Source organism: Lactuca sativa, chromosome 4 (assembly GCF_002870075.4).
Source record: "Lactuca sativa cultivar Salinas chromosome 4, Lsat_Salinas_v11, whole genome shotgun sequence".
In the NCBI taxonomy this organism is placed as follows: domain Eukaryota; kingdom Viridiplantae; phylum Streptophyta; class Magnoliopsida; order Asterales; family Asteraceae; genus Lactuca; species Lactuca sativa.
Genome location: NC_056626.2, coordinates 201,787,254 through 201,800,722, shown reverse-complemented (window position 1 = coordinate 201,800,722; position 13,469 = coordinate 201,787,254). Strand labels below are relative to the sequence as shown.

At 33.4% G+C, this 13,469-nt stretch overlaps 2 protein-coding genes and 1 non-coding gene across 3 annotated transcripts; 1 reads left to right on the top strand and 2 right to left on the bottom strand.

The window, feature by feature from the left end:
* Positions 1-287: 287 nt before the first annotated feature.
* Positions 288-361, bottom strand: TRNAI-AAU (transfer RNA isoleucine (anticodon AAU)). Its single transcript has one exon. It is a non-coding gene; the product is annotated as a tRNA-Ile (tRNA).
* Positions 362-442: 81 nt separating this feature from the next.
* Positions 443-3,188, top strand: LOC111877752 (pentatricopeptide repeat-containing protein At4g01570). The gene has a single exon (XM_023874258.3). It carries the CDS (start codon positions 609-611, stop codon positions 2,985-2,987), a length of 2,379 nt encoding a protein of 792 aa, XP_023730026.1. The 5' UTR covers positions 443-608; the 3' UTR covers positions 2,988-3,188.
* Positions 3,189-4,146: 958 nt separating this feature from the next.
* LOC111877739 (uncharacterized) lies at positions 4,147-5,920 on the bottom strand. The gene is made up of 4 exons (XM_023874248.1): positions 5,714-5,920; positions 5,018-5,671; positions 4,836-4,935; positions 4,147-4,604 (listed from the first exon to the last, which is right to left on the bottom strand). The coding sequence occupies exons 1-4, from the start codon at positions 5,918-5,920 to the stop codon at positions 4,147-4,149; spliced, it is 1,419 nt and encodes a 472-aa protein (XP_023730016.1).
* Positions 5,921-13,469: the final 7,549 nt, after the last annotated feature.

Here is a 13,469-nt window from a genome sequence, read left to right as displayed (position 1 = left end):
ATGATATTTTATACACTAAAAAAACAATGGTATCTTTTATACATTTTGAAAAACTTTATTATCTTTTTATGTCATTTTCCCTATTACTTTTAGTTAACATTTTCAAAGTTAGATTTGTTTTTGGTTTAATATCGTTTAGATCATAATTAAAGAACACAAAATTAATTTTCAAGCTACTGATTTTAAGTACTTTTTGAAGGATAGAATACTTTGATACAAAAGACAAAATAGGTCAAATGTAAAAACTAATTAAAGAGTACAAAATTAACTTTCAAATCTAAAATGGATGGCCCATGCAGGTCTCGAACCTGCGACCTTCGCGTTATTAGCACGACGCTCTAACCAGCTGAGCTAATAGGCCATCTTTGCTTTATTATCGGTTATTTAATTAATTAATTAGTTTATATCTTTACACACATTTTAATATAACATCGATCTTCGGTTTCCAGATGAAGCTCAGGATTCAACAATGGCTTCCTTCACTAAGGCCGTAAGGCGGTAAGTGATTCTTCAGTTGATTTGTATGATCAAGAAGTTCAGATGCGACGTTTGAAGATGATATGTAAGATTGATTTTTTAATCACAAAACATTGATTAAAACAGCTGCAATGCTCCATGGAAGACGAAGAACAATAGCACATAGCAAACCCCTTTTCCGAAATCCACTTATTCGACGCAAAACCACAATTATTCAACCCAATACTTCAAAATCAAAACTGGGCACCTTCCTCCTTGTTGCTTCCATCGTAAAATCCCTCTCCGAGCCCGGGGGTACTCGTAACCTTAACAATGAAGAATCGAGTTTGATTTCAATCTCTGAGCCACTCGTTCTTCAAATCCTCAGAAGAAGCTCTCTTGATGTATCCAAAAAGGTTGATTTTTTCAAGTGGTGTTCTCTCAGACATAACTACAAACACTCGGCGAGCACTTACTCTCAGGTACTCCAAACCCTCTGTATAAACCCCTTGATACATAAAAATGACATCTTTGAGTTTCTTGCCTCCATGAATCGAGAAGGCGTGGTTCTTGATTCGTCAACATTCAAATTCCTCCTTGATTCTTTCATAAAATCTGGTAATTTCGATTCTGCTCTCGAGATACTGGATCATGCGGAGAATATATTGGATAGATTAAACCCCGATGTTTACAACTCTGTTCTCATTGCCCTTATCCGTAGTAATCACCTAACCATGGCTCTATTTACATTCTTTAAGCTCTTGGATTCTATCAAAGATGAAAACAAGAGTTCTATGGATGCTGCGACTTGTAATGAGCTGCTTGTAGCCTTAAGAAAGGCGGGTATGAGAGCAGAATTCAGAAATGCTTTCGATAAGTTAAGGGAAAAGAAGAATTTCCCTATGGACGTGAGGGGTTATAATGTATGTATTCATGGGTTTGGTAATTGGGGAGAATTGGAAACTTCATTGAATCTTTTCAAGGAGATGAAACAAAAGAGCTTGTTTGCTCCTGATTTGTGCACTTACAACAGTCTAATTCAAGCTCTTTGCTTCAATGGAAAAGTGAATGATGCTCTTATTGTTTTTCAAGAATTGAAAACCTCTGGACATGAGCCAGATCCCTTCACTTATCGTATAATCATACAAGGCTGCTGTAAATGTTACAAGATAAATGATGCCACAAAGATCTTTAGTGAAATGCAGCATAACGGGTTTCTTCCAGATACAATTATATACAACTCTCTCCTTGATGGGTTTCTGAAATCAAGAAAACTTACAGACGCATGCCAACTGTTTGATAAAATGTCTGATGATGGAGTTAGGGCTTCTTCCTTCACATACAATATATTGATCGACGGGTTGTTTAAAAACAGAAGAGGTCAAGCTGCATACGCATTGTTTGGTGATTTAAAGAAGAAAGGTCAATTCGTGGATGGAATCACTTATTCCATTGTTATATTACATATCTGTAAAGAAGGAATGATTGATGAAGCTTTGGAATTGGTAGAAGAGATGGAATCAAGAAACTTTGTTGTCGATTTGGTCACAATAACTCATCTTTTAGTAGCTTTTAACAAAGAAGGCAGAAGGGGTTGTGAAGAAAGACTCATGAAACACATCAAAAACAGTAATCTAATGCCAACTCTTCTTAAATGGAAAGCTAACATGGAATCATCAATGAAAGATCCACAAAGCAGAGAAAAAGATTCCACCTTTATGTTTCCCATGAAAGGAGACTTTAAAGAAATCTTATCTTTAATAACACAAAACACAAATCCTTCAAGAAAAGACACAATTGACATCAACCCATGGTCATCATCTCCATACATGGATCATTTAGCTGATGAAGCAAACTCCAACAAACAAATATTATCATCTTCAAAAGGGAAACGAGTTCAAGAAAAGGGTATAAATGTAAATTCATTCGATGTCAACATGATGAATACATACTTATCTATATATCTAACAAAAGGAAAACTCAGTTTAGCCTGCAAATTGTTTGAAATATTTACCGATTTAGGCGTTGATCCTGTTTCCTACACTTATAATTCTTTAATGAGTTCATTGGTGAAAAAAGGGTATTTGAATGAGGCGTATGGGGTTCTTTCAGAAATGGGAAACAAGAAGGATAGTGCTACTGCTGCTGACGTGGCAACCTACAATATGATATTTCAGGGGTTGGGGAAGATGGGGCGTGCTGATCTGGCGAGTGCTGTTTTGAGAAGACTGACAGATGGAGGTTTTGTTGATTTGGTGATGTATAATACTTTGATTAATGTATTGGGAAAGGGTGGAAGGTTTGATGAGGTGAATAGGGTTTTAGAGGAGATGAAGAGAAATGGGATAAACCCTGATGTTGTTACTTATAATACGCTTATTGAGGTTAATAGTAAAGCAGGAAGATTGAAAGAAGCTCATAAGTTCTTGAAGATGATGGTGGATGCAGATTGTGCTCCAAATCATGTTACTGATACAACTTTGGAGTTTTTGGAGAAAGAGTTTGAGAAACAGAAAAAGAAATCAAAGTGAATTTGTTTGATTTGCATTGATTCAAACTTGAATCTTTATTTTTTGGAGTTCTCAATATAATGGTTTATGATAGTGTAGTGTCTATGTGTGAAATTAAAAGTAGATGATAAATTACACTACATAGAAGAAGAATATGAAGTTGCTTAAGGTAAAGGAATTGAAAATAATAAGAGATCTTATTGGTAAAAGTGTACTTATTTATTTACTTGGTGTATATTTTGGATATGAAATTATTTTGAAAATTTTTAAAATAAATATTATTTTTGAGAATAGTAATATTGGGAAGATTTTGTAAGATATATTTGAATTTTGGTCATTGACTTGTGTAAAATGACTTCAATTATCCTTGTATAATTTGTGACATTTGTCCTATTTTTTTATAATTATTATCTAATTAATTACAATTATTATTTAATTTGGTTGGACCCACCCCACCAACTTTCTTTTAAGGGAAAATGACTTATTAAGATAATTAACTTTTCGGTATGTTTACATATAAGTAACTATCTTTTTTTTTGTACACATTTAGGTAATAAACTTGTTAGAAATGTTTACATATGACCATTATGACTTGTTATAGCAGATTAAATCCTAGATATGAACATTTTCAAAAAGTTCGTTATCTAAATGTGTACAAAACCCAAATATCAACAAAACGAAAACTAAAAATAAATTACACAAATGGTCTTTATGGTTTGGGAGAATTTATGTTTTTGGTACCTAACTTATTTTTTTTAACTCGGATGGTCCCACTGTTTATTTTTGTTATGCGTTTTGTCTCTGTCTTACCTAAAAAGACTATTATACCCTATTAATTTATTTTTTAATTAATTTTCTTATTTATGTACTTATTTTTTATATATTTAAAAAAAGTTATTAGACCCACATATCTATATCTCTTCATCATAAACCTCAAACCACACTTGAGAAATTTAATTCGGATGGTCCCACACTTGACACTAAAAAACTTTCTGGTGAGTTTTTCAGGTTCACCTCCACCATGTTTATGCATCTGACTATCATATTTTTCATCTACACTTCTCTTTCTCTTGGTCTTTGGTCTTCCAGGTTGAATGTGATGTGGTGGTGGTGTTAATTGAAATGGACAAGTACCTTTTGGCCACATGGCTTTACCCTTTATAAGGTCCACAGTGTAAGATTAAGCCTCATTCCAAGTTTGAAGCCAATACAGTTTGTTGACATAAGTGTAAAGCTCCCCAACTTTGTCTCCACTATCAGCCATTTCATGTATTGTAGCTATGGCATGTCTGCATGGAATCCCATTCAACTCCCACCTTTTGCATGTACATGACATATTTGTCATGTCAACCACATGCTGGTCATGCCAAGGACCATAAACTTCATACTTTGCAGTCCCATTCCATCTAGGCCTATATTGGACTGAAGCTTCCCCATTTCTCTCAAGTAACTTTGATGATGTTGGAGTGAGTGGACCTGGAGCTTTAGACATCACTTTCTTCACATTGCAGATCCTCTTCATAAGGTACTGCCTGATGTACTCAAGACAACTTATGATGGGCTTATTCTTACCGTGAATAAGCTTAATGTTGAAAACCTCACACAAATTGTTGAGCAATATATCTGATCCTGCTCTGCCTGTATTAAATAAGAACATTATATCAAATAAGTCAAATGCAATGAGCACTAGTAAAGCTTCACCTAAGGTAGGGAATATAACCTGAAAAGTGGCTTCTGGCCTAATGGTGAGGGGGGATTTTCTTCAACCACTCAAAAGCATCCTTATCAAACTTGCCAAGTTCATTCATGTAGTGTTCAAATTCTGGTACTGTGGTTGATGTTTCACACTGCCATAAGTGATCTTTATACTCTTTTGTTTTCCATTTTTCCTCATTTTTTCATAAATATGCCTTAGACAGAAACGATGCTTAGCTTGTGGGTATAGTTGTGCAATAGCAGGTAAGAGTCCCTGTAAAAGATTATCCCACATAATCATTCCAACATTCATATACAAATGAACTATTAGTTATACAAAACGAAGTAAATAGTACCTTTTGTCTATCACTCATGAAAGTAAAGTTAGAATTTGAGTACAACTCTAAGTCATATCTTAAGCATTCTAGAAACCATTTCCAGCTACTCATATTTTCAGTCTCAACAATGGCATATGCAAGTGGGTATATGCCATTGTTTGAATCCAATCCAACTGCAGTGAGTACTTGGCCTGGAAATGGTCCTTTCATAAAAACAACATCTAGTCCGAGAATATCTCTTAAGCCTGCTTTAAACCCTTTATCTAATGCCCCTAAGCAAATATACACCCTTTTAAACTGCCTTGTTTCTCTAGCATTGTTAGGCTCATTAACAACCTCAAGTTTCACAGTTGTATCCACATTAGTTTCTTGTAGTTCCATAAGATAATCTTTTAACACCATGTATTGCTTTGTGTAGTCACCAGTCACTTGCTTTGTAGTTGTTGCTTTTGCCCTCTGTACTTTGTGTATGGACACACCAACTTGAAGCCTTTTCTGAACTTGGTCTGGAATGCTTCGAAGGGGTACAGTAGGGTTAGACTCGACCATGTCTAAGATTTCTGTGGATATATACTTCGTAGTGCAAGCCCTAAGTTTTCTAGTTTGAACACAAGTATGTTTGTACAGTAAAGTTTTCACATACCAATAATCACTATCTTTTGACCTTAAAGTCTGCATTGATCAAGATCAATTCACTTTATTATCCTTACCTACCTCACTTGCATTTACATTAGGTACATTACCTTTACACACAACCTTAAGCCTTGTTTTGTCATTTTTCTTGAACCCAAGATTCCTTCTAGTCTCAGTGGCAAGTTTGTTGACTTTGTCCTTAATTTCCTTTTTACCTTTATACTTTTGACCCACTTGAAAGGTAACTGTATGGACTTCACCAAGAGAGCACTTCTTCTCCTTCACCATCTATTTTAATATTGTTGTCTTCCTTTCATCATCAGTATAAGGGTTGGCTACAAAGACATTTCATTTTATCATACAAACATGCTAATTAAATTTTGATATTTTTATTGGTTGAAATTACATTGTTTTGCAAAAAAAACTACTTATAAGTAGTTAATTATAGGTTGACTTCTTATAAAAGGGTCATTAGCATGTCTAAGGGTGTCTTATTAGCATCACCCAATTGATTCTTCTATTTACTTATTTACCCCTCAAAGTATATCAAGCTTTTAATTTAAACATTTATATTTTATAGTTTCTATGATTAAACTTTATCATTACTATATTAATTTTATTTATTAAAAGCTCAACAATTAACAATTTTGTATTATCCAAAGGATGTTTATTTAATTAAAAATAAAATATTTTGTAGTATCTAACAAATTTTTAATTAATATATCATTTAATATTTTTATTTTTAAATTTAGAGTTATTTGTCAAAATGTAAAATAAACAAAAAGAACACATATCCATCCAAGTTATATTATTATAATATAATGAATATTTTCTTCAGAACCATGTCAAATCTAAAAGTATGACGACGTACCAACTCACATATCCATCTCTCTTTTGGAGACTAAGTTGACTGTCGGAACGTAGTTCCGGGACACCCTCGTAGAGCACGACTGACGATTAATTTTTAATACATCTTTGAACTTAATTGTTGTTTTTTGTTTTTGTTTTATTAGTTTTTTAACTTTTAAACTAAATATTTGATTTTTAATTTTTATAAAAACTTGGAATCTTTGAAACAAACTGTAAGTACCTAAACAACAACAATTTTAATTTATTTTTCACAAACTCACTAAAATAGTAAAATGAAAAAGTCATTCATCTGTTTTTTTTTCTTAATTTGGATGAAAAAAATATTTTTTATATTTTATGATTTTATAAAAACTAATATTTATTAAAGTTCAAATATAAAAACTTCAAAAAGTTATTTTAAAAAATTCTTTATATAAAGTCACTAATATAATGAATACAAGTATCCTTCTCGTTTTTGTGATTTTTGAATTTTTTTTGATTTTATAAAAATAAAAAAAAAATCACAAATTTGTGTGTTTATGCTCATTTTATAAATGATTAAATGTTAAAAAAATTGATTTTTTTAGATTTTTTTTTCTTACAAGAAAAAATTATGACCGAAATATGAATGTTTTAATTTCTTTAATCATAATATACTGAAAAAAGCATATATATATATATATATATATATATATATATATATATATATATATATATATATATATATATATATATATATATATATATATATATATATATATATATAGAGAGAGAGAGAGAGAGAGAGAAAATGACAAAAATAGCCAATTACACTAATTGCATTACAAAAATAGCCAAAAAAAATCGAGATTACATATTTAGCCACCCATTTCGCAGATGAGAAGGTCCCATCTGCGAAATGGGCTTCTCATCTGCGAAAGTACAAGTGCCTGAAGCACAGTTGTGCTTCAGGCACTTGTACTTTCGCAGATGATAATTTTTTTTTTTTTAAATTTTTTCGGTATAAATAGGGGTAATTTCGCAGATGGAGAAGGTCCCATCTGCGAAATCCTCTGATCCTATCTGCGAAATGATGCAATTTTTTTTTTTTTTTTTTTTTTTAAGTTTGACTATGGAATGAATTGGTTTGACTACGAAATGGGCTTTCCTATATAAAAACTTTTGTAGAAAAAATATCATTTTGGTTACAAGACAAACCAAGTATTCAATCATTTTTTGAGCAAATTGTAGAGATAGAGAGTATTTCACAAACAAATAACAACCAAAATGATATTTTTTCTACAAAAGTTTTTATATAGCAAAGCTCATTTCGTAGTCAAACCAATTCATTCCATAGTCAAACTTTAAAAAAAAAAAAAAAAAAAAAAAAAAAAAAATTGCATCATTTCGCAGATAGGATCAGAGGATTTCGCAGATGGGACCTTCTCCATCTGCGAAATTACCCCTATTTATACCGAAAAAATTAAAAAAAAAAAAAAATTATCATCTGCGAAAGTACAAGTGCCTGAAGCACAACTGTGCTTCAAGCACTTGTACTTTCGCAGATGAGAAGCCCATTTCGCAGATGAGACCTTCTCATCTGCGAAATGGGTGGCTAAATATGTAATCCCGATTTTTTTTGGCTATTTTTGTAATGCAATTAGTGTAATTGGCTATTTTTGTCATTTTCTCATATATATATATATATATATATATATATATATATATATATATATATATATATATATATATATATATATATATATATATAACACAAAGGATTTTAAATGAGATTTTTTAAAATTAAAAAGTTTTTTTTTAAACGGCAAATATTCTAAAATACACATAATTTATTCCATTTATGTCCACTGCGTGACTTGAACCCTCAACCTCAAGAAATGAGTGCAACACCGGATACTGCTAGGCTAGAAGCCATTTGGTAATTAAAAAGGATTAATACAAAAAAAAAAAAAACCTTGAGGAACGTTTCATGTTTCTCAACTACAGAAGTGTTTGGTGGATGATTCCGCAGTTGTACCATTGGAGGATATTCAAGTGGATAACCTCCAGAATTACGTTGAGAGACTAGTGGCAATTTTAGATCGGACGAAAACCTTGAGGAACAAGGTGGTGGAGCTTGTGAAGGTGCAGTGGCTGCACTACAAGGGGTCGGAATGGACTTGGGAGCCCGAAGAGGAGATGAGGGAGCATTATCTAGGACTGTTCGAGACGGCAGACTTCGAGGACAAAGTCTGATTCAAGTGGGGGGAGAATTGTAACGCCTAGTTCCCGGTATGAATTTACATTGCAATTGTTATATTTTTCCTTGGAGTACTCGACGAGTTGGAAGCTTAAACTCGTCGAGTAGAAGTTGTCTTAGCCGCGGGGTTTCATGAGGCAACTCAACGACCGCTTAGGAGGAAACCCTAATTTTAGGGTTTTGCACCCTATTTAAACACCTTAAGTCCCAGGTGTTAGACTTATTTCCAGCCTCCATAGTCCCTAACCCTAATCTCGAAACCCTAAAGCCTTTTTTGAGTGTAGTGTGCTCTTTGTGAGTGTGTTTAAGTGTGTTTGAAGCCCTTGGAAGAAAGAGAAGCTTGCTACAAGGTGGTGATTCAAGTGGGAGCCTTCAAGATCTTGATTCTTTACACTATTTCAAGCATATTTCGGGTATAAAGTTCCAACCTTGCTTAATATTCCTTTAGATCTCTTTTTGGGGCTAGTTTGAATGATTTAGCCAATTTTGAGTGAGTAATGGAGTGTAGGTCGCCCCAAAGGGGTTATTCTTTCAGATCTATAATCTTCATGAGCTCTTTTGGCATAAAGGTGCCAACTTTATAGTCTTAAGAGCTCCATGCATCCATTAAGTCCTTATTATGGCTTCTTTTGAGCATTTGGGCTTCTCCTAGCCATGCATGAGAGTAAAGTTGGAAGGTTTACGTGTCCTTGCAGCCTTTAAGGACCATATCTGTATTTTTGGGGTTTGTCTTGATGAATAAGTGTTTATTGTTTAAGCCTTAAGCTTTTAAGCTTAAGGTTTGGGCTCTAAACCCATTAGGATGGTTCTTAAGGGTAAAGTTGGAAACTTTACCCTCTTAGACGTTATATCAGTTAAGATGTGAGTGGTGGACCTTTTAGTTTCGAGAATGATAACTTAATAGATTAAGAGGTGTGTTTCCTGAAGAACTCAGCGAGTTTATGGGTGAACTCGACAAGTTGGATCGATTTTTCCCGATTCTGCTGACTAAAGGGGAAACTCGGCGAGTTCATGGGTGAACTCAACGAGTTGGATCGACTTTTAGCGACTTTGTTGATTTAGTAGGGAACTCGGCGAGTTGATTCAACTCGGAACTTTGACTTTGACTTTGATCAAGGTTGACCTTTAAGGGTTTTTGAATTATTGGTCGGTATCTAAGGGATTATATCTGTTTAGGGGTTGAGTGGAGCTGATTTCCGGGGCCGGGATTTAGCCAATTATCATTTCGCATTCGATGTGAGTTTCCTTACTGGGTTTAGCGAGTCGAAGGCACCAATTTCGGCCCATGTTTATGTTATGTTGATAGAATGCTTGTTGTCTTTGTGGCTCTTGAATGTACATGTGTTTATATGCTTTTGGACTAAGGTCTGATGTCGGGCGGAGCCCGATAACTATTTTTCTGTTGTGTATATTACATGTATATGTGTTATATGCTTTTCGAGCTCAGCTCAATGACCGGGCGGGGCCCACTATATGTTTGGTATGTGGTATTTTGGGGAACTCATTAAGCTTTGTGCTTACAATTTTTAGTTTATGTTTTTTTAGGTACTTCTGGTTCCAAAGGGAAGAGCTTGGGATGACTGCATCGCATACACCATTGAGATTCTGTACATGATGTTTTACTATGATTTTAGGACAATTGATACATTGGTTTTTATTAGAGATGATTGGATGCTATTGAAATCACTATTTTATTCTATTATTAAAAATCAAAATTTTTGGGACCTTATTTTTGGATGTTACAATATTTCCAAACTTAAAATTAATATCAATTTACCCAAAATACCCTTTTGTTAAAATTTGTCAAACTTAACAAACAAGTCGAGTCAACCCAGCCGCATATGCGGGGCGTACTCCGGTTGACCGATGAGTCGGTACGTAGACTGCGTACGTGCAATGTACCATCTGGTACACCCAGCGCGCGTGCGTGTGTGTGTGTGTGTGTATATATATATATATATATATATATATATATATATATATATATATATATGTGTGTGTGTGTGTGTGTGAAAATGGAAAGGAAAAAGAGAACGTAAAATAAAAGATATTTCATTTAAATAATATATAAAATAATTATATATATATATATATATATAATTTTTTAATAGTGGTGTTTTTATTTGGGTTTTGATATATATATATATATATATATATATATATATATATATATATATATATATATATATATATATATATATATATATTGTCATTTTAGTTTGGGTTTTTACCAAGCAGTGGTTTTGACGTTAAGAAGTGGTAGTTTTGACCTTTAAACTAGGTGCCGATAACAACACCCAAAATTCCTATGATTTTGCATGACTGATCTTGGAAGCCAAATCATAAACTGAAACACATGTTTGTTTCTGAAGACGAATAATCATGGATATACAAACTAGCAAATGCAACATGGGTTTGTGTTTGAATTCACCTATGATGTAGTTTATATATTTTGTTTATATTAAAACGTATTAGGCTTCATAAATAATCCAGAGAATCTTGGTGCTTCGAATAATCCAAAGTGAGAAAACAATGATAAGAAAGGAAAGGTTGCTCGCTGAAATATGTGATATTTGTAATGTTTCTCTTTTCTTCACTTTTTTTCATTTTAAAGAGAACAAAATAAGAGATGGTGTGAGCGACAATGAGGATAAAGATGAATAGTGATGGTGCGAGCAATGTTGGGGATAGACATGGAGGGAAGCAGGTTGTGTGAGTGACGGGAATGGAAGGTGCAAGAGAGAGTAGGAGGTCGTTGGAGTTTATTCGACAATGGAGGTGGTATATAGAGAAGAATAGAGAAAAAGAAAGAAAATGGGTGGGATAGGTTAGTTGAGGTGGGGTGGTGATCCTTTTTTAATTAAATATTTCCATGAATTAAAAAATCGATGCAATTAAAAGCTACAAGATATCAGTAAGGGTAAAATAAAGGTACGGTAGTCATTTTACATGAGACAATGACCAAAATCATAAAAAAAATTATACTATAAGGATGTGTAATGTTAAAGTTTGAAACTTAAACGGAAATTTCAAATTTGACTAAACCATATGGATCATTTCGGTAATATAGTTTGTAAATTATAATGTTGAAATAAGACAGATCTTTATAAGAGTGTATTTCAGTCATATGGTGAAAATTATGTAACTAGTTTAAGATAGGAAAAAAATACAAAACCTTTAAAATGGGATAGTAATACGTCCATATCAAACTTTAATACAATATTTATGAAGAGAATGCTACATACATATGTAATATTTTGGTCAACTTATTATAACATGATCATTTAGTGTAGCTGGAATTTATCTAACTGTCAAAAAGTAATCAGACTATGATATTGTGCATACATATATCGAACGGGTTTGATCTCGATCACAAAGAATAGCATGTTGAGGGGTCACACGCTCTTGTAGGGTGAAAAACAGATTTCCAATCTCTTAGTGTAGTGGAAAATATAGATAAAATAAGGAAAAGTGGGCTTATTAGGACCAGACAGAGTCGGGTCCTGCAATTTGTTAGCTTCGCTATCGGACAACCACATTGCCACGAACAACCCATGTTGCCATGGACAGCCCAATTTTTATGGACATCGCATTTTTTCAAATTTAGAGTTACTTTTCTGGCAACCTGTTTTGATATTCAGAAAACCGCTCTCCAACTATTCGAGACTGTTATTTTTTCATTCTTATCTATGTTTTAGAAAATATATATTTTCATTTACTCTATTTTTTAGAAGTCCTAGTAAAGACAAACAATCCTCACATTCATCTAGTTTGTTTGTAAGATCCCAAAAATAAGAGTAAAAATTTCATTTTTCAAAAACAACCCAAATGTAACACTCATAAAAATCATGCCAAATTTAAACTTTTTGAAACATTTCAAAACCCATGATTATTACAAAACTTGTTTTCAAAATAGTATAACGTCAGAGTATCCCAGAATCAAATCATAAAATCATAATATATGAGGAGTTGTACGATCACGCCTTTGCCTTCCCGCGATCATCAGAAGTACCTGAAACAATAATCGATAAATGTAAGTTTGAAGGCTTAGTGAGTTACCCCCAAAATACTCTTGGATCAAACTTTGTCAAATCCTGGTCAAAGTCAAAAGTCAACCGAGTCAACTCAGATGATTACCCCCAGCGTACTCAGCTTGTACGCACGACGTACTAGGACCTTGACCAAAAACGGGGATTTTGACCTCGTCCAAAATCTGGATATAGTCCTCAAATGATGTCCTTAATCATAAAGTTTCCAGCTTTATAATATTACATGACTATTAAGCGCTCAATACCAAAAACTCTAACTTCTTAACTCATTAAGACATCCTATTCCATGCATGGAAGGAAAACTAAGGACCAAGATTACATTTTTATGATTCTAAACACTTCAAAACGTCTGAAAAGACAGCTCATATAAATTAGTGTAATCAATACTCATAATACCAAGCTTATGGGGCCAAAATGAACACAAATCCATGGCTAATTACGATCTAAGCAAAACTTCATCAAGATCAGAGCTTTTTACCTCCATGTGGTGCCAAATGATGATGTGATTTTAGATCCAAAGTGATCCACTCTTCTAAGATGGTTTCCCCTTCCTTCTTCCTCCTTCAAGATCACCAAAGAACACACTCAAGGTCAAGATTGCTTCACACAAGAGATTATGGTTAGTTATGGTCGAGTTGAGAGATGGAGACTGATGAAAGAAAGGATGTTGGGGCTATAAAGGTGTTTAAATAGTGCACAA